General features: G+C 40.4%; 1 protein-coding gene across 6 annotated transcripts; it reads right to left on the bottom strand.

Moving 5' to 3' along the window:
* Positions 1 to 6,169: 6,169 nt before the first annotated feature.
* On the bottom strand, positions 6,170 to 10,306 carry LOC121985734 (pentatricopeptide repeat-containing protein At5g55740, chloroplastic-like). Of its 6 annotated transcripts, XR_006113257.1 has the most exons (3): positions 7,131 to 10,306; positions 7,016 to 7,057; positions 6,170 to 6,927 (listed from the first exon to the last, which is right to left on the bottom strand). XR_006113257.1 is itself a non-coding variant. In XM_042539350.1 (2 exons), the coding sequence occupies exons 1-2, from the start codon at positions 10,009 to 10,011 to the stop codon at positions 7,453 to 7,455; spliced, it is 2,397 nt and encodes a 798-aa protein (XP_042395284.1). In that variant the 5' UTR covers positions 10,012 to 10,306; the 3' UTR covers positions 6,170 to 7,452. The 6 variants fall into 6 exon arrangements, 2 of the variants coding, with proteins under 2 accessions (XP_042395284.1, XP_042395283.1); XR_006113255.1 differs by lacking the exon at positions 7,016 to 7,057; XR_006113254.1 differs by having other exon boundaries at positions 6,170 to 7,057.
* Positions 10,307 to 20,382: the final 10,076 nt, after the last annotated feature.

Raw genomic sequence — 20,382 nt, forward strand, 5'->3', positions numbered from 1 at the left:
AACGTCACTCGTGTATTGATGAAGGATGACTGCATTCTCAAATTTGAGTAGATAATCCTCTGGGTCGGCCTCTCCCTTGTATTCTCTGATCATCAAAGGTCAGAAGTGGCTCGACAGTTTGTCCTCCAAAATGTCATTCTTATCTGCTTGAGGGATCCACTGGCCATTGAAGCTTTCCCCATTTGAAGATCTCGAGCGAGCATGTCTCCAGAAGATAATACTTGGGGTCTTTCCGCTCGACCCATCTCATCGAATGATGTGTGAAACAATGCCCGATGATATGCGATTGAAAAGGGCGACACGAGCGGCAAGATGATTGGCTACACAGGTGCTTGTACGAAGCTAGCTGGAAGAGGAGGAACTGGTTGGAACCCCAGTCAATCCTTCCACTCGAGTCCCTCGCTCGGTGTGAGGATCTGTCATTGATACAGCTGGATCGTTTGGCAAAGGATCCCCTGTTGTTACTTGTTGTTGTTGAATTAATCTCTACGCTCTGCTACTATTAGCAACTCCAAGTTTTCTAGCAACAAAGTAACTATAGTGAGTCATCTAGTCTTTTCTATCTCCTCATTTCAAATTCAGGTGAAGATACTCACAGATGACACTAAATTTGATCTTGTCTCAAATCGGAGGAGATGAAACACTAGGCACGTGGCTTTGATATGGCTCTGATGTTGACTATGCGAAGACCGTGAGATGGAGGCAGGGAGGGCGCTAAGCGATCATGCATGTTAAAAACAAAGAGTAAAGGCAAAAAACGTTAGTGACCAGGCCAGGAAAGGATCCTCAGTGTAGACACTCTGATGCTCAAGTCAAATAGATGCCCGAGAGGAAATGCAATATTATGAACAATAGGAAATGAGTGTGTAAGCGTAGTTTTGCGTGTACCTACGCCTGTAGATGGAGACCCCCTTTTATAGTATACTTTTCCTTTGTGTATGAATCTCAAGGTGTTACCAAAATAAGACCGACCATTATAATATTCTAACACTTTTCTAAAAATAGGTCTACCATTTCTGTGTTTCGTAAAATGGAAACTTCTTCTGTACAACTAGTATAAGGAATATTCCCTAATTCTCTGACAACTGTTGCATAAGACGCCAAAGAGGAATATTAGGTCATTGGGTTGATGGGCCCCTAATATGCTTTAATGGCAGGCCGACCAAGTCCCCTTGTAGCCCGATCGACTCTTGTTTGCAGGCGCGATCGGGTTAGATAAAGGATGAATGTCACTCTTAAGGACTTAGCTTGCACTCGGCTACACTTGAATAGAGAGTCCAGTCCAGTCCAGTCCAGTCGGACGATGTGTCTAGCGTGTCCGATCGGACTAGAGGTCCGATCAGATAGAGCACTCAGTGGGGACACTTGACTCATTTTTGAATGACACTAATACAACTCGAGGTTTCGTCGACTCTGAGGGACTCGGGGTTTGATCGGATCAGCAGTCCGATCAGCCAAACTAATCGGTGGAGACATGTGGTCGTGCTAGCCCTGAGTGCCTTCAGAGATGAGTTGACCACATCAGTCGATTTTTTTAACTTCGACCTGACTTTGGGGCCCCATCTTATTCGCCATATTAGTGTAAAAAACATATTTCGTTATCTACGTGATACAATAGACATGTGATTATTTTATTCGATAAGATTAAATTTATCTTTAGTAGGATATGAAGTTGCAAGTTATCTTCATATTCACATAAAGTAGATCATAAACAGATTATGTGTTTACATAAGGAGATGTTGTTGTATCATGGAAGTCAACAAAATAAGTTTTAACAATGACATCGTGAAACCACTTTAAAATCATTACAATGCATGAAGCAAGTCGAGAATATATATAGTAGTTGAGATCCATGACGCTATATATTCAAAATCATACGGACTAACAGCAACTAAAGGAAGACTATATTAAAAAGGATAAGACAAAGTATATTTCATCAAAATTCTTCTACACACATAAACTTAAAGAAAGATGATATTGATATCTAACAAATTTATTCTAGAGATAATGTAGCTAATTGATTAAAAAAATTTATAGACATTGATATTCAAGAAATTAATGCATAAGATAGGGGATGAATCAAATAAAGAATTTTTAGTGATTAAAATCAGATGATTATCTGTTGTTATCATAGTTTGCAAAATCGCGATCCGGATCATAGGATCGTACGATTCTACGATCCGGAAACCCAAAATCGATCCAGGATCGTGCAGAATCGAGTTTTGCAGTAGGATCGCAGCAGGATCGGTAGGATCGGTAGGATCGGAACAGAATCGGTAGGATCGGAGCATAATCGGAGCAGGATCGGTGGAAGCTTTAAGAGGCCATAACTTTTGACTCGGATTGAACCATGGGGCCTATAATATATCAAATTAAAGCTCATTCAGAGATCTTTAATAAATTTCAAGGTTTATCCTTAACCACCTTATTTCAAATCCAAAAAATATCATTTAAATTCTTTTCAGATGTCTAGGAGATTTTATCTTTTTTTTTATTATCTTTTTTTCATCTTATTAGGGTTTTAAATTATTTAAATATATGTTTAATTATTTTTGAGTTAGTTTTTTATCAATAATATTCTGTCATTTTTTCCCCCAAAATAATAAGTTTTTGGATACTTATTATCTAGTATTGTGTGACATCAACCAGTCTTTAGAAGATTATTTCCGACGTTCATATTTAAATAAAGGATTCAATAGTTTCTTAGGTGCTTTGTTGGCCTGTAAATTGAATTATCTTATAAATCAAGGGAATATTTATTACATTGAATGTGTTATTATTATTATATTAATAGAACTTTTATATTTTTTATTTTATGATATGAAAATATAAATACTATTACTATAAGAGAATGATAGTTGAATTACAAATTAATTTAAATTTGTACATGTAGTAATGTAATTTGAGGTATTGAGGGTAAATGATTGCATATATATACAAAATTAGTTATTTATTTATATGTAAATGAGTTTTTTAGGTATTTTTCTAATTATTAATCATGTATAATAAGATTTTAAAGGTTTTTGGTAGGATCGTACGATTCTACGATCCGATCCTGACCGATCCGATCTTGACCCTAAATCGATCCTGCGTAGGATTATGATTCTACAAACTATGATTGTTATACTCTTGTTCCTTCGTTTAGATTTTTCCTACGAGATTTTACTGTTAAACTTTTTATCCTTTATTAATTATCTAAAAGGGAGTATTATAATAGATGACTTCTCCACCTATACTATAAATAGAGGTGTTAGAATAGAAATTAAATAAGATAATTCTCTTTTCTTTCACTTTTAAATTATAGCAAAGGGTATTTTATCAAAGGTTGAAACTTATCAAATGGCGCACATTTTAATTTTCATCAAGCACATTTCTTTTCTAAAAAAAAAAATTCTCGTCTGACGATAATGACCACGACTTCGTTGGTTCTTGTCAAAGGCCATGGCCCTAGGTACGTGAGTTCATATTCTTAGTTCGTAATTTTTATTTTTTTTTCATCCTTTCATAATTTATACATCGGATCGTAACTAAAATCCAATTAAAATTAACTATAATCTCATCTGAATTCACTTTCTTATCAAAATTATAATTTAAATAGAGTTAAAATGATCGAAGACCACTAGTAGTTGGGCGAATTGTATGACATCAGTCAAGGAGTGACCCACTCATCGCCAACGACACTTAGCTTGACCCAACTGTAATCTAAATAAGAAAATAAATCCAAAAAAAATCCCAACTAATTGTGACCTAATTTGGATCACAATCGAACCCACAAATTACGTCAGATGTCAGAAAAAAAAACTTAAGAATTACATAACAGAAAATCTGATCTCCTAGGCACTAGCCATGTTGAGTGGCCTTGGTGTATGGCTAAATCTTGCGACTTGGGCTTGCAACCGATCTAGTTGCATGGCCGAAGATCGTTGATAGTGCGAGTTGGCCACGTAAGACTAGGAGAGAACATTTTATAATTTAAAATATTTTTAAATAAAAAGTATTTTTAAAAAAGTAAATACTTAGAGCATCCACACCAATTTCTCCATCCAAAATATATAATTTAGGATAAAAAATTTACTTTATTAAATTTGGATATCCACTTTTCAAAACATCGTATATCAACTTCCCTATTTCTTCTCTCTCCTCTATAATATTTAGGGAATATAATTCATTCCCTAAATTTAGAAAAGTACAGTTCATAAATACATAATTTAGGGAATTGATAGGATAGCTTATGCAAAGATTTTTTAACTACCTTATCTAAAATATTTTTGAATAGGATGTTTTAACATGGATGAAAAAAAAGTCTTTCTAGGATGGAATTTAAGAAAAATAAGGAATTTATAAAAAAGGAAGAAAAAAAAATACTTTTGTTGTTTTTGTTGTTACGTAATCTACTAGTTTAATGATGGAATGAGGCGTTTCTTCTATCGATAGCTGTCCCACTAATAATTATATGTCCATTTTCATAAACACTAGATTTCTCATTTCACGTACCTAATTTTTATAATATTAAAATTAGATCACGCATTCCCATCCTATCCTTCTCTTACTTCCTTTTTCAAAAATTTAATATTTTCAATTTATTTCGAATTCAGATTTAAAAACATGTATAAATGGAAAAAAAACATCAGAAATATATTAATTTTAATTTGAAATGAGAAAATTTTAAAATTCAAAATTTAAAATTTTAATATTTTTAAAGTAGGAAAGGCTTAGAAATTCATTATTAGTAATAATTAGTGAGTATTATTATCCTAAATTATATAATAAACATGTGATATTTTAGCAAACTCAATTTAAAAATTTATTACTTGTCGAATTTAAATCTTAGGACATAGATATAGTCAAAATTTGATTGATGAATATAAAGAATTTTAAATTATTTTAAATCAAAATTAATGTATTTATAAAAACTTTGTTAATGTATATATGCTCTCATATCTGAATTTAATAATGTAAATTGACATAATTATATTTTTGAATAAGAAAGAAATAGAAGGGGTGTAATTGAAATGTGCCGTATGATTTTAATATTATAAAAATTAGATACTTGAAATGAGAAATCTTACTATTAAGTAAATAGTGCATCGTCTCACACATCCTTCTAAATTTGTTTGACAAGGAGAATTGAACTATGAACACATATGAAATCCCATAAATATAAATTTGAAAAGAAAAATTAAATTAGTTATTTTTTTGTAATGCTAGTAATGAAGGATCAAAAGTGTTGCCTTTAGCTCCAAGGGCATAACCAAATTAGTCGCCACGTGGTAGATTTGTAGAATGAATAACAATCGATTTTCAATAAAGTCAACGGAAATATCTTCCCACACTGTGGCATACTTAATTTTCTAATTTATCTCTTTACCTATGATTATGAGACTGACCATATGGGACATCCGGAGTTAGACTTTTTGCATAATCAAATGTCGCCTTTTAGTTTGTATTAATCTAGAGAGGAAAGGGAAGATGCCCTTGCATTATCAATTTCCTCTTCTGTTTCTTCAGCCATAGCTTGATAGTGCTTTGATGCAAATATATTCATTGCATTCAATTTCAGAACGATCATATCCCAAAGAATCATTTATTTATTTTATATATAGATTTGGCTCAAACTTGTTCATTTTAAATTATAGGGTCTCTCTGAATTTGAGCAATATCCGTAAAACTTCTTACGAATGGATACCCACATTTAAAAACTATCAAACAAATAGCATATACTCTAAAATAATAATAAATTTACCATGCATTGTATAAAATTATAATAAATCTAGACAAATAAATTTTCATTATATAAATCATAAGGATTTCACTGTATCATAACAACATAAAATTAGTTACACCATGTTGATTATTAATTGTAAACTTTAATTCCTTCTCCTTAACCCTCCGTGGGCTCTTATATTAGATTATGATGATCTGACAAAATATCCATCCGACATTGTTCCTAGTTGCCATATTCTGTTAGCCCTTTGACAGCCAATTAGAAGGAGATAAATAATCTTGTAAAGATAAACGAAAAATCTTCCTCAAACTTTTATAATTTTAACAAAATTAATACTTACATAAAATATATAAGACTAATTAAAAAGAAAAAGACATAACGAATTACTTGGTTACAATCGAAAAGATTGTTAATCCAAGAAAGTGGAGAGTGCACTAATTTTTCTTTCAGACAAAGAAGTCTCTTTACTGCAGTTAAAGTATTAGAAATACGATGCTAGACAAAAGAAATCGTTTACAAGTGTTCTCTGGTATTATTTTTAGGCTTCTGGGACTAGGGTTGTATTTATAGCCCTAGTCGGGGCGCCTAGAAGGGTTCCAGGTGCCTAGAGGGGATAAAACTTTATCCCTGTCGCAACAGATCGTGCTTTACGCGATCCGGATAAACATCATGGCCCAGGCGCTCGGAAGGGTTCCGAGCACCCAGAGTCAAGCGAGTTCGGGTGCCCGAACGAAGGAAGTCAACATCCTGTTGACTTTCGGTCTCAGTCTTCCGCTCCGATTCCGCTCGCCTTGGTTCGGGTCTTTCACTCCGGCTCTGCTCGCTTGGGTGATCTCGATCATCCAGAATAGGACTCACCCAAACTCAACTTCCGGCCTTCGAGCAATCTTCCGCTCCTGGCTTCTTGTCCCTCAGAATCGCAGCATGCTTCATTCTCGTCCACTGCGTACTCTTCCGCAACGCGTAGTTCCTCGAACGCACCGAGCTCGTCGGCTCTCTCCCGTGTCTTCCTTCTCGCTAGGTACGTCTTTTGCTTGTCTCCTCGAGCAATCCCTCGGAAACACCGGACGTCTCCTTCTCGTCCGCCCGCGTACTCTTCCACAGCATATCGTCCCTCGGGCGCACCAAACCCGTCTGCTCTCTCCCGTGTCGTCCTTTTCACTAGCTACATCTTTCACTCGACTTCCTGTCCTTCTAAATTCCTGCACACTTAGACACAAGATTAAAAAGTAACGGAACTTAACCTAACTTAGTTGTTCACATCAAAACTAACTTGAGATAGTAACATACTCATATTGTACTGCCACTGTTATCTTATCTATATTCACATAGCTGAATTGGTTATGACATGTTAGGTTTGTAGAATTAAGGAAGGATCGAATTCTGATAAAGATCGAGGAATTACCCTTTCATATGATGATAACTTTAATTTTTTGATTTACTCCCTTCCAATGGTATAAGACCGTCATGGGAGAACCATCGGATAGACGGATTTCACCTTTGTCATACCCATCTTGTATTACCACTGTTATCTTATCCACATTCACTGGCCGCCATTTCGTATTCCAACTAACAATCTAATTCTAGCTTTTGTACTTCTTTGTAATGGTGGCTGCATCTCCTAAACTATTCAGGTTATCAAATTTCTTTACAGGTTGTTTGAGCAACTTACTCATCTGATATTCTTGTTTCAAAATTTAGGATCCAAACATGCAAGAAGTTGGACTTCAGTGGCACAGAGAACCTTGATTGACATGAGTTTGTCCCAATTTGTCAATGGAAGATGAACAGCCAATGTTCTTCATTTGTTTGTCCAAGCATAACAATGCCCTCGCTATATCAGCAAACTGGGGATGAGATTGATCAGCGGCTGTAAATACATGAGTTTCGCCTCCTGTCTGAATCCAACTGCAACCAGGGTTCGTCTTCATTCCCCCCTGTTTCATAAGCATTCTCACATGTGATGCCTCCTTCCACCTTCCAGATCGAGCATACAGGTTCGCTAGTGCAACATAGTTTGAAACATTATCTGGTTCCAAGTCAAGTATGTGCCCTGAAAGATCTTCTGAGAACTCTATATCACGATTTTCTTTACACAAAGTAAGCAAAGATGTCAAAGTATATGCGTCAAGTGCAATGGAAGTTGCAGATAAAGCACTAAACACTTGCTTGATTCTTCCATGGCGTGCAAATAGAGCAGCTAAACAGCCATAGTGTTCCTTTTGGGGAGTTAGATCATGTACTGAGACCATCACAGTGAGAATCCTAATACCTTCAGCAAAAGCCCCTGCATGTGCACACGCAGAAAGAAGTCCAGTAAAGGTGAATCCATCTGGTGTTATCCGCCTTTCGCACATGTCATCATATAGTGTAAGAGCTTCTTTTGCCTTCCCATGTAAAGCGTACCCCGATATCAAAACATTGTAAACAGTTAGTGTCTTATGGGAGACCATCCTGAATACATTTGCGGCAAGATCTATACTTCCACATTTTGAATACATGTCTATAAGAGATGTCGCAATGTACGGGGATAGAACAAGCCTGTGTCTGGTTATATACCCATGAATCATCCTTCCATTGTGTAACGAGGATAGATTTGTGCAAGCTAAAAGCAGTCCTACGATGCTAGTAGGATTGGGTCTGATACCAGCTGTTTGCATTTGAAAATATAAATTTATTGCTTCACGACCATATCCATTCTCTGCTAAGCCATGAATGAGACTAGTCCATGTGATTATATCTGGGTGCACTCCGTTGTTTTGCATCTCCGCAAACATAGCTAAAGCCTCATCAACTTGACTGTTTCGAAGAAAACCAAGTATAAGTGAGTTCCATGAGATTACATTAGGATGCACACTTTCTAGCTGCATCTGATAGAAAAGGTTCAAACACTCACTGCTCAAGCCATTGTGTGCATAAGCAGATATCATTGTATTCCACATCACCAGATCTCTTGAATCTGTAATCAGATCAAACAGTCGCCGTGCATTGTCTACCCTCCCAAAAGTACCATACAAGTCAACGATGCTACTTGCAATTGCAAGATCTGAATCAAGATTATTCCTGATGCAGTAGCTATGAGCAACTTTGCCGAGAGATAGATCGTTAGAAATGGCAGCGGCTGATATGATGCTTGTCAGAGTAACTGAATCGAATTTGAAATTCTCTTGAATCATCTGGGAGCAAGTAGTCAGTGCATGGCCAATCTGTCCATCCTGCACATAGCCAGATACTAGCAAGTTCCAAATTACTACATCTCGGTCGGCCATCCTGTTGAAGAGGCACTCTGCATCCTCAATTAACCCTGCCTTACAATAAAAGTTTATGAGGGAGCTACCAAGGATATTGTCCAGTTCTAGACCCATGAGGATTGCCACAGCATGACCTTGTTTGCCTTCAGCAAGAGCTTCAAGGTTAGCAGATGAGGATAGCAAACACGAAATGCTAACTCGAGTTGGTTGGATTCCTTCAATCCTCATATGATGAAATAGTTCCAGTACCTCAAGATTCAAACCATTGTGAGCATTGCCCACGAGCATGGCATTCCAGGTAATCACATTTCTCTCCGGCATTTCTTCGAACACCTTCCAAGCGTCTCCTAAGATCGTGCATTTTCCATAAAAATCAACAAGACTGCTCAGAACGTAGACACAAGACCCAAAACCCATCTTCAGCGCGTAGCCATGGATCCCTCTGCCAAAACCAATGCATTGAAGCGAAGAACACGCCTTTAGGGCATTAGGGATCACGAAATTGTCAGGAAGACAAGCAGCTTCCAGCATTTCCACAAAACCCACCAAAGCCTCTTCATCCAAACCAAGTTGGCAGCGCAATCCAATCATGGCTGCCCAAGAGAAAACATTAGGTCGGCACTGCTGGCGGAACATTTCCTCGGCCACCACCAAGCAGCCACATTTCGCGTAAAAAATCAACAATTTTGTTTTCATATACTCGTTTCTATGGAACAACGAACCAAATTTCAGTATCCGGGCATGGATCTGCTGACCTTGAGGCAGAGCTCGATCGTAGATGCATCCCTGCAGAAGTTCACCATAAATTTCGGGGGCGAGAGGGAGATCGCTCTCCGACTGGAATTGAGTGACGAGGGCGAATGCTTCCCGAAGCAGACCTTTTTCGCAAAGGGAGGATAATTGAGGAAGATGGATCTGTGGTTTCTTCGGAGGATGGTTTATGGCGAAAGTAGATGACTTGACAGGCTTAATTGGGGCAGTGAAGGAAGACGGAAGAGATCTCAGAATGGGCGGGTGCGGGAGAAGAGAGGCCATGATTCACCGAAGCATCGGATGGATAAAGCACGGATGAATTATATTGGAAAATAATGATAAAACACAGAGAGCGACCTCGTCGTTGTCTTCTTGCCGCCGCTGAATTGCGCATCTTCGCAACCGGCTCCGGCGCCTTGTTCGATTCCTGCATCGCGTCAATGCTGCTTATTGGAAGAGACAAAGAACGGCGTCGGTAGACGGCCGTGACGACCTCGATCCACAGAGCTTGGAGAGGAAGCTGCGATACGGGAGAGACGTCCGTGTGTGCCACCATTTGTGGGAAAATAAAATAATTTTAATGTATCAGATATAAAATAATTCTGAACATATAATACATACAATTTAGATATTTTACAATAGAAACATTATAATACTTGTAAGTATATAGTGAATTATATATGAATATGTACCGTCAGGGTCGCGGTCGGTGCATTTCAAAGTTTTTTTTTTAATTTTTCCCACTATAATATAAAAGGAAAATCAAATTAAAAAAAATATTAACTTAAACTCATTATAATTCAACCCTTAAATTTTAAAATTTAAATTCCTAAATACATATAATATATTTCAAAATAAAATAAAAAAATAAAAAAAATTATTAAAATTCAGGCGTATGAATTCATTCCAGGCACCTAAACTATTAGATATTTTACAATAGAAACATTATAATACTTGTAAGTATATAGTGAATTATATATGAATATGTGCCGTCCGGGTCGCGGTCGGTGCATTTCAAATTTTTTTTTTAAATTTTTCCCACTATAATGTAAAAGGAAAATCAAATTAAAAAAATATTAACTTAAACTCATTATAATTCAACCCTTAAATTTTAAAATTTAAATTCCTAAATACATATAATATATTTCAAAATAAAATAAAAAAATAAAATAAATTATTGAAATTCAGGCGTATTATATATATATATATATATATATATATATATATATATATAATTGTCCTCCATTCGGCCTTTTGACACCCAGACATTGACCACCTTGACTTTGACCTCCACCTTGGCAGTTGATCCCGTGCCAGGCGGGCCTCCCTTTATCGCCGCATCACAAGTCTCCCCCTTAAGTCTAGTCGAAGGAGGCTGCAAGTCCGACTGACTGGATCAGTAGAGTCTTCAATGGCTTCCACGTCTTCGTCGTTCAGCTTCGTATCGCTAGCTGGGTCTGTAACTACCGCTCGAATCACAATTCCCCAAGTAGATGGTGCCTCGACTGTACGGCTATGTGACAATCCGCTATCTGTGCCCAATCAGGATGATGAGCGATAACACTGGGTGAATTTTCTCCTTTCCTTGTGCTCCCTCGGCTGAACGCCTTGACGTCATCCAAATTTCTTGAAAACCATGCAAATCTTTGATCATTATGGCCGAGCACACAGAGATACCTTTTAATTAAGCCTCATTAATGTCTTCCACTAGCGGAACGTCACGTGTCCCACTCTCTGTCGCCGCACGTTTGACGTGACAGGCGGATATCCGCAGGCGACGTGATAGGCGCCTTTTCAAATTCAACGGCTAGATCTTCTCCTAGTTATTAGCAACCCTGGATCGGATGACTCAGGTCAATCGGTCGCGAGGCTTATAAACCCCGTGTGCGTCGTCGTCTTCTTCTTCCTCACGCCTTCGTCTTCAAGCTTTCTCTACGACACTCCGCTTCTTCTTCTTCTCTGGCGATCTTTCTTGTAAGCTCCTTCACCTTTTTTCTATTTAAATCTGTTCGTTGCTCTTCCTTGACCCCTTTTTTCGATGGCCAATTCCTCGCAACCTCCTGTCCTTGTCCCTGAGCTCTGGTATACTTCCACTAGTCTAGGTTCGACGGGGACGATCTTGAAAGCTTAAAAATTATCTATGAATTTCCATCCGACTACCAATTTGCTATTCCTTCTGCATCTGACCGGCCACATGCACCATTGCCTGGTTTTTTATGTTTCTTTGAAGACCATTTTATTGTCGGTCTGTGATTCCCTGTTCATCCATTCTTCTTCGTTGTTTGTAAATATTTTCATGTTTCTCTTAATCAATTAGTGCTAAACTCCTTTCAGCTATTGTGCGGGGTCGTAGTGTTAGAGTGTATACTAAAAGTCTAACTTTTGTAAACATTTATTTTGGAAATAAAGAATCACATTGGTCAAATGTTTATATTTATATGCTAAGTGTAGTTATTCAATTAATTTATATTGTAGATAACATGGTGTGTGGTGTTACACACAGAAGATCATGTTATCAATTCCTTATAAATTATAAGTAATAGCTCACGACTAAGATGGATAGGAACAAACCATTGGAATAAGTCGTAGTGTAATTTGGTATTAGTTTATCTTGACTATAAAATTACACTAGTATACTTTGAGTGTATTGAGCAGAACCATTTGAGGTAGTATCTTTTTATATTGACTATAAAAGAATAATACCTCTGTTATTATGAAAATGTGTACTCTTAATCATGATATAATAACAAGCACATATACTTAATACTTATTTCTTTAATTTATCAAAGGGTGTGATTTAGCTTGTTAAATCAATGGCCCGATAAGTTAGGAAATGATATTATTTATATGGTATGTTGTTGATTATAGAATGAAATTGTGTCCTAGTAATCTAAGTTGAAGATGTTGGTTAGTCCTAGGAAAATCGTACCGGTTCCACTTTATCAAAAAATTTGTACAAGTGTCAAACCTTTCCTTAAATAACCTATTGTGTTCTTTAGAAATTAAATTAGGAATCGCAGACGGAACTTAACATCATTGATTCCAAATTTAACTTATCTGTTCTTAATGGTTTAGATTGGAATCGCAAGCGGAACTTAACACTATTGATTCAAATCCACCTATGTTATTAATTCCATTAAATATTAATTTCTAAAATTGGCTTCCAGGACTGCATGGCGAGGCACATGACCTTCTTGGATATGGGAGCAACCACCACCGCTTAGACAAAGCCTTTTAAGGAAAGTTAATATTTCATTTCCATAAATAACTCTAGGTTTAACCAAAAAGAACAATCAAATCACAAATTCGAAAAATAAAACAAAAGAAACACAAACTCGAAAAAAAATCGAAGACTCTAGAATCATATGCCTCTTGTGTTTGGTATTTCCAAAAATAACTATACAAAGAAAAACTAGTATGATGCGGAAAACAATTACTAGTTATACCTTTCTTTATAAGCAAAAATAACCTCTTGATCTTCTACCGTATTCCTCTTCTAACCTCGGACGTTGTGTGGGCAACGATCTTCCGAGACGAGAACCACCAACCACCTTCTTCTACCTTCTAGGTTTCGGCCACCACAATTCTCCAAGAGAAGTAGAGGTCCGGCCACCACCACCAAGCTCCAAGGGATGCAAGAAACAAAACCTCCTTTCTCTCCTTCTTCTCCTAGCTAGAACCGGCCACCATCAATAGCTCCAAGAGGGGTTGCCGCCGGCCACAAGAAGAAGAGAAGGGGGAGAAGCTAGGGTTGGCCACCAAGGAGGAAAAGAGAGGAGAAGAATAATAGAGTTGTTAACCTTGAAGACACCTCTACCCCCTCTTTTATAATCCTTGGTCTTGGCAAATAAGGAAATTTTAATAAAAACTTCCTTAATTCTTTTGTCATGAAAAGGAAAATTTTAATTAATTAAAATCAAATTCCTTTTCTCAATTACAATGGCCGGTCACTTATTTCCCCAAAACAAGGAGAGTTTTAATTAAAACAAAAATTAAAACTTCTTAATTTGTTTTCAGAAATTTATAAAAAATTTCTCCAATAATTTTTCCCTTCATGGTGGATTATAAAAAGGAAATTTTATAAATTAAAATATTTCTTTTTAACATATGGATAATTTTCAAAAAGGAAAGTTATCTCGAAAATTAAAATCTCCTTTCAATCTACAAATAAGGAATGATATCAAATCTTTTCTTAATCTTTTATAGAAATTAATAAAAGAGATTATTTAATTTTTAAACTCTCTTTTAAATCATGAACATGGTTAAAAAAGGAAAGTTTTCTCAAAATTAAAACTTCCTTTCAATCTACAAATAAGGAAAGATTTTAAATCTTTTCTTAATCTTTTGTAGAAAGCTATAAAAGGAAAGATTTTAATTTTAAACTTTCTTTTAAAACCATGATATCCACATAAGAAATAATTTTAAAAATAAATTCTCTTTTAATATGGTCGGCCAATCAAGCTTGGGCTCCAAGCTATGGCCTGCCAATTAACTTGGCTCAACCTTTGGGTCTTGGCCGACCCTAGCTTGGGTTCCAAGCTAGCTTGGCTGGCCACCAAAGAGTAGGTAAGAAGGTGGGTATGTGGTGGGTATAAATCTCTATATACAAGAGGCTATGATAGGGACCGAGAGGAGGAATTGGTTTTGGTCTCCCGATGAAATTAAGCATCCTGTGTTCGCCCCGAACACATAACTTAATTTCATCAATAATAATTCATTCCACTAAAGAACTATTATTGAATTACCGCACCAATCCCAAATTACATTTTGGGCTCCTTCTTATTATGAGTGTGTTAGTTTCCCTGTGTTTAAGATAATGAATGCCCACTAATTAAATGAGTTACTAACAACTCACTTAATTAATATCTTAGTCCAAGAGTAATACCACTCAACCTTATCGTCATGTCAGACTAAGTCCACCTGCAGGATTTAACATGACAATCCTTATGAGCTCCTCTTGGGGTCATTCTCAACCTACATTATTAGGACACAGATTCCTTCTATAATCAACAACACACACTATAAGTGATATCATTTCCCAACTTATCGGGCTTATTGATTTATCGAACTAAATCTCACCCATTGATAAATTAAAGAAATAAATATCAAATATATGTGCTTGTTATTATATTAGGATTAAGAGCACACACTTCCATAATAACTAAGGTCTAGTTCTTTTATCAAGTCAGTATAAAAAGAACTTACCTAAAATGGTCATACTCAATACACTTAGAGTGTACTAGTGTAATTTATTAGTCAAGATAAACTAATACCTAATTAATACTACAACTATTCCAATGGTTTGTTCCTTTCCATCTTAGTCGTGAGCAACTGTTTATAATTTATAAAGAACTGATAACATGATTTTCTGTGTGTGACACCACACACCATGTTATCTACAATATAAATTAATTGAACAACTATATTTATCATAAATGTAGATATTTGACCAATGTGATTCTTATTTCTAGATAAATGTTTATACCAAAAGCTAGGCTTTTAGTATACACTCTAACAATCTCCCACTTATACTAAAAGACTAAGCTGTCATATCTGCTGCCATACATCTGATTCTCAACCCTTCAACATGCCCATCAAAAGCTCTTGCCTTAAGGGCCTTAGTGAAAAGATCTATAGGTCATCATCTGATGCAATCTAGGCGGCAACAACTTCTCCTCGTTTATACGATTTCTCATATTGGGTGGTACTTGTGCTCTATTGTGTTTACTTGCCTTATGGACTTATGATTTCTTCGAGTTTGCTACTGCACCAAATTATTTTGGGCAAACCAGAAATCATATCTGATCCTGTCCGAATGCTGAATCAACGGACGCTGGGCACCGGGAACCTGCACAGAAGTCGGGCCGGGAAGGGGTTCCCGGCGGCGACCCTCCGACGCTCAAGTCAAGCGAAGCTCAAGAGAGAAAAAGTGGCTCCAAAACTCGTAGAAAAGCGTACCTCCGGCGAAGGATGAGGGCCTTTATATAGGGCCACGAAGAAGCGAGTGTACACATATCGAAGTGTACATGTGTCCATGGCCCATGCCCTAGTAAGGGCTTGTCAGTGAGCTTACCTAACCCATACTGCTACAGTCCAAGCATGTCCTCGATGGGACAGCGGAACCTCCCGTCAGAAGATTTGGAGTATGGCCTACACGTGAAACATACCTGCTATCAGAAAAAGATGTCCCTTGTCCTTTTCCCCTTTACTCCATATCTGGCGTCCGGCCGGACAGTTCCCTCAACATCTGCCGGACATATGCGATGGTTTACTTGGGGAGATTCTCCATCACGTGCTTTGTGGAGACTATTAGCAGTACGTTACCTTATGGCTTTGGCCGAGCGTGCAGTCCGCTCGGCCCTGCGACCTTCTCCACTGAGCGCCGGAACCCTGATTTCGACAGGGCGCCTTTAACCATCAGCCGAACACCAGGCGGTCGGTCGGACCCATCCATCTCCGGACGTTCGATTCCACCGGACGGTCGGCCGGTCGGTCGGACCCGGCCCTCCCCGGATGGACAACTGTCACTTTGACTTCCACGTGGCGTTGACTCCACAGGACGGGGTCCCCTATTCTTACTACCGGATCACTTGCCTCCCCTTCAAGTCTAGTCGAAGGAGGCGAATAGTCCGACTGACTGGACTACGAATCTAGCCGAACGGCTCCTCCGTGCTAGTACCCTCCGCTCGGCCAACCATAGAGATAGCCTTAAGCGAATCAACGATGACATTCACCGGATCTCCTCGTGTTCTGCGCCAATCTTCGACATTAAGGTTGAGCATGCTTTCATTAAATGCTCCGAATGATTGAATGCCACGTGGAGCACTGCCATCAGCGTACGACGGCGGTGGCATGGTGTTTTGATGTGATCGAAGCAATTCGAAATGGACGGCTCGATGCATGCTTTGATTCCCGTGACCTGGATCCGACGGTGGAGGCCGCCCGGCCTTCACCCTATAAATTCTTCGTTTCCTTCTCTCTCTCACTTGCCTTCGCGATTTCAGCCATTGCCCCCTGCGCTTTGGAGCTCCGGCGATCCTGTTTCTGCTCTCCGACGCTCTCCGGCGCCTTTTCCTTGATCCCTTTCCCCGCAGTAAGGTTTTATATCTTTCCTTCCTCCTTTCCGGTGTTTCCTCCGCATTTCTTTCTCAGTTTCGATCCTTGAAACCTCCTTTCGTTTGCTGTTGTTTTTCTCCTGCCTTTTTGCCTTTTGATTCCTTCCGATCGGCCCATGGCTAGCTCTTCCAATCCCGAAGATCAGTCGCTCGGCCCATGGTACACCACCATGCAGTCCCGATTCGAACAGCGGGACTTCGATATTTTGACAGACAATTTCGAAATCCCAGAGGATTTCAAAATTCGCTTAGCTGGTCCTTCCGCTCGGCCTCACAGGCCGCCGCGCGAAGCTTTCTGTGTCTTTCGAGACCAGTTTACCGCCGGTCTGCGTTTTCCTGTACATCCTTTCATCATAGATGTCTGTAATTTTTTCGGTGTGCCGCTCGACAGTTTAGTACCCAATACCTTCCGTCTCCTCTGCGGTGTTGTCATTTTATTTAAGATTCACAACATCCCCCTCCGACCGGAGGTCTTCTTTTATTTCTATTACCCCAAGCAAGCCGAGCTGGGCACCTTCATGTTCCAAACTCGGCCCGGCTTGGTCTTTTTCAACAAACTTCCTACTTCCAATAAACATTGGAAGGATTATTTTTTCTACATCCGTATGCCCGATCAGGCCACCTTCCCGACAAAGTGACAAGTCAACTTGCCCCCCACTCCCGAGCTGAAGAAATTTAAGACCCGACCGGACTATCTCCACGCCGCAAATATGCTAGCCGGTTTGCGACTTGACATCAATAAGCTTCTTCACGAATGAGTGATGTACATCTTCGGCTTGAGTCCTATACGGACTCCTCTTCCGACCGGCTTCGGTAAGAACTTTGGTTGGGCATTTGCTTTGATTGCTAACTGATTTCTTTTCCTTTCTTTGCAGCGGACATCGTCATGGATTCGGTCATGGCCGGCGTTTTGAAGACAAGGGCGGCAGCGTTAGAAGCCGCGGCTGCCAAAGAGATGGAAGCGCTGGGTATCCAGCCGGTCGGATCCCATGAAGGAGAGAGCGGCACTCAAGCTGAGTCGGCCGCTCAAGCTTCTCAATAGCACGTGGCCAGCGGAGCCATCTCTCCCGGAGAACCAACTGCCCCTGAGGAAGGTTCCGCTCGGGAGGAGGAGCAGCCTCTGCAAAAGAGGCGCCGAGTGGAGACTCCCCTGCGGTCGGCTACCTCCGCGGTCCAACCATCCGAGCGGGTCACTGCGACTGCTCGGGGCAAGGCACCAGAGGCCGAAACCATTTCATCTGCCCGGACACCTTCTGACTGGGACGAGCCAGCTGCTCCAGTTGAGGCTACTCCGATCAGCACTCTTCCACCTGCTCGTCATTCAGTCCAACGCTCGACCATTCATTCGTAGTTTTCTGCGCCGGCTTCTGATCCCCTTCCGACTGCCGGTCGGACGACCCCCGGCCATGGCCGTACTATACGAGTATCTCTTCACCTCCCGACTGAAGAGCTGCTGCCCGAGGCCAACCGCCCGACCGCGCCCGAGCACACTATTACCCTAAAGGGGCCTCTCGCCGAGATGTGGGCCGACACTCGGGCACGCGTCGCCCTGATCCCCATCGGGAACCTGGCTAACAGCCATATGCAGCAGGCCACGGGGGTAAGTTTGTAATCTACCAAGTTTTGTCTTCCTTCCTCCCGATCGGCCACTAACAGCTTCTAATTCTTCCTGTCAGAGATGGGTAGAAGAAATTACGATTTCCAATCGCTTGGCCCTGGTGGATGAAGAGCTGCGACAACTGAAGGCAGCGGTTGGTCCGTCCGGCCTTCAGGGCCCTTCATATTCCGATCTGCAGAAGGAGCTGAAGAAGGCCCAAGATATGCTGGCGGCCGAACAGAAGAGAACAGCCGACCAAGCTCATCATTTGGCCGAGCTCGAGCGACAAGTCAAGTCGCTCGACCAAAAATTTACCCTGGCCACCACTCGGAAGAATACGGCCATTTCTGACTTGGAGAAGAAGAATGTGGAGGCTCGAGGCCTGGAGCTGAAGGTCAAGGAGTTGATGGAGCAGCTCGACCAAGAGAAAGTGAACCGCTCGACCGACGCCACCAAGCATAAGGACGAGCTGACCACTTTGCAAGAATCTCTTGCTGCAGCCCAATCGGCCTTCAAAGAGTACCAAGAGGCTGAGCCGAGTCGGGTTGCAGCTTTAAGACAGGGCTACATCCGCTCGGCCGAATTTTCGGAGAAAATCTACGAGCGGATGTACACCGCCTTTGATTTGGCAATGACCGCCACCATGACTTATCTGAAGTCGAAGGGCCTTATCCCTGAGTCCGCCTCTATTCCGGCCGGCGACCAGGTGGCTCTTCTGGATAACATCCCCAAGACCCTTTATGATTATATTGAGTAGTTTCTGTAATTGGGTCACTCGACTGGATGTCATCTCTTTTTATAATTAGGCCGCTCGGCCTAAAGTTTTAACTTTAATGCAATGTTTTCCTTGTATTTGCTGCCTCTTTACATAACTAAATTGTGTGTTTATCCGCTCGCCCATTATTACTTCTCGTGCTCCCGCTCGGCGAAATATACCATGTCCCTCTTTCAAGATGTTAGAGCTCGTTTTCAAGATGTCAAGTACCTTTGGATACTGGGCCAATCGGAGCGTGGAGACGGTCGAACGGTATCGAAATCGCGTACCTCGGGACACTTGCCATACTTTTTATTGCTATAATCCGCTCGGACGTTTATAGACGCCGGCTCGTCTCTCGATATTTAACGTCGGAGCTCGACGGTCTTCCGCTCGGACGTTTATAGACGCCGGCTCGTCTCTCGATATTTAACGTCGGAGCTCGACGGTCTTCCGCTCGGACGTTTATAGACGCCGGCTCGTCTCTCGATATTTAACGTCGGAGCTCGACGGTCTTCCGCTCGGACGTTTATAGACGTCGGCTCGTCTCTCGATATTTAACGTCGGAGCTCGACGGTCTTCCGCTCGCATTATTTATAGACGTTGGCTCGTCTCTCGATATTTAACGTCGGAGCTCGACGGTCTTCCGCTCGGACGTTTATAGACGCCGGCTCGTCTCTCGATATTTAACGTCGGAGCTCGACGGTCTTCCGCTCGGACGTTTATAGACGCCGGCTCGTCTCTCGATATTTAACGTCGGAGCTCGACGGTCTTCCGCTCGGATTATTCATAGACGTCGGCTCGTCTCTCGATATTTAACGTCGGAGCTCGACGGTCTTCCACTCGGATTATTTATAGACGCCGGCTCGTCTCTCTATATTTAACGTCGAAGCTCGACGACCTTAATGGCTAATCTTTAACACAGCCGCTCGGCAGGAATGCTAGCCATCCTTTTAATTCATTTCTGCTTCCTGCATTACAAGGACATGGGCGACTAGAATATACACAAATATGAGTTACACCAGTGCACCTTTCATCCGGCACGATAAGGCTGGAGATGATTCGCACTCCATGGTCGATCCAGCTGCCGCCCGTCCTCATCTTCCAGATAGTAAGCGCCCGAGCGGAGATTTTCGATAACCTTGAAGGGGCCCGCCCACGGAGCTTCAAGCTTGCCGACGTCGCCG

Source organism: Zingiber officinale, chromosome 5B (assembly GCF_018446385.1).
Source record: "Zingiber officinale cultivar Zhangliang chromosome 5B, Zo_v1.1, whole genome shotgun sequence".
NCBI classification, from domain to species: Eukaryota; Viridiplantae; Streptophyta; class Magnoliopsida; order Zingiberales; family Zingiberaceae; genus Zingiber; species Zingiber officinale.

Excerpts from the sequence above, each read along its gene's own strand:
- LOC121985734 (XM_042539349.1), bottom strand. The coding sequence starts at position 10,011 with ATGGCCTCTCTTCTCCCGCACCCGCCCATTCTGAGATCTCTTCCGTCT. Across the intron at positions 9,570-9,698 it reads TGCCCGGATACTGAAATTTG|CCATGATTGGATTGCGCTGC; the intron begins GTTCGTTGTTCC and ends TCTCTTGGGCAG.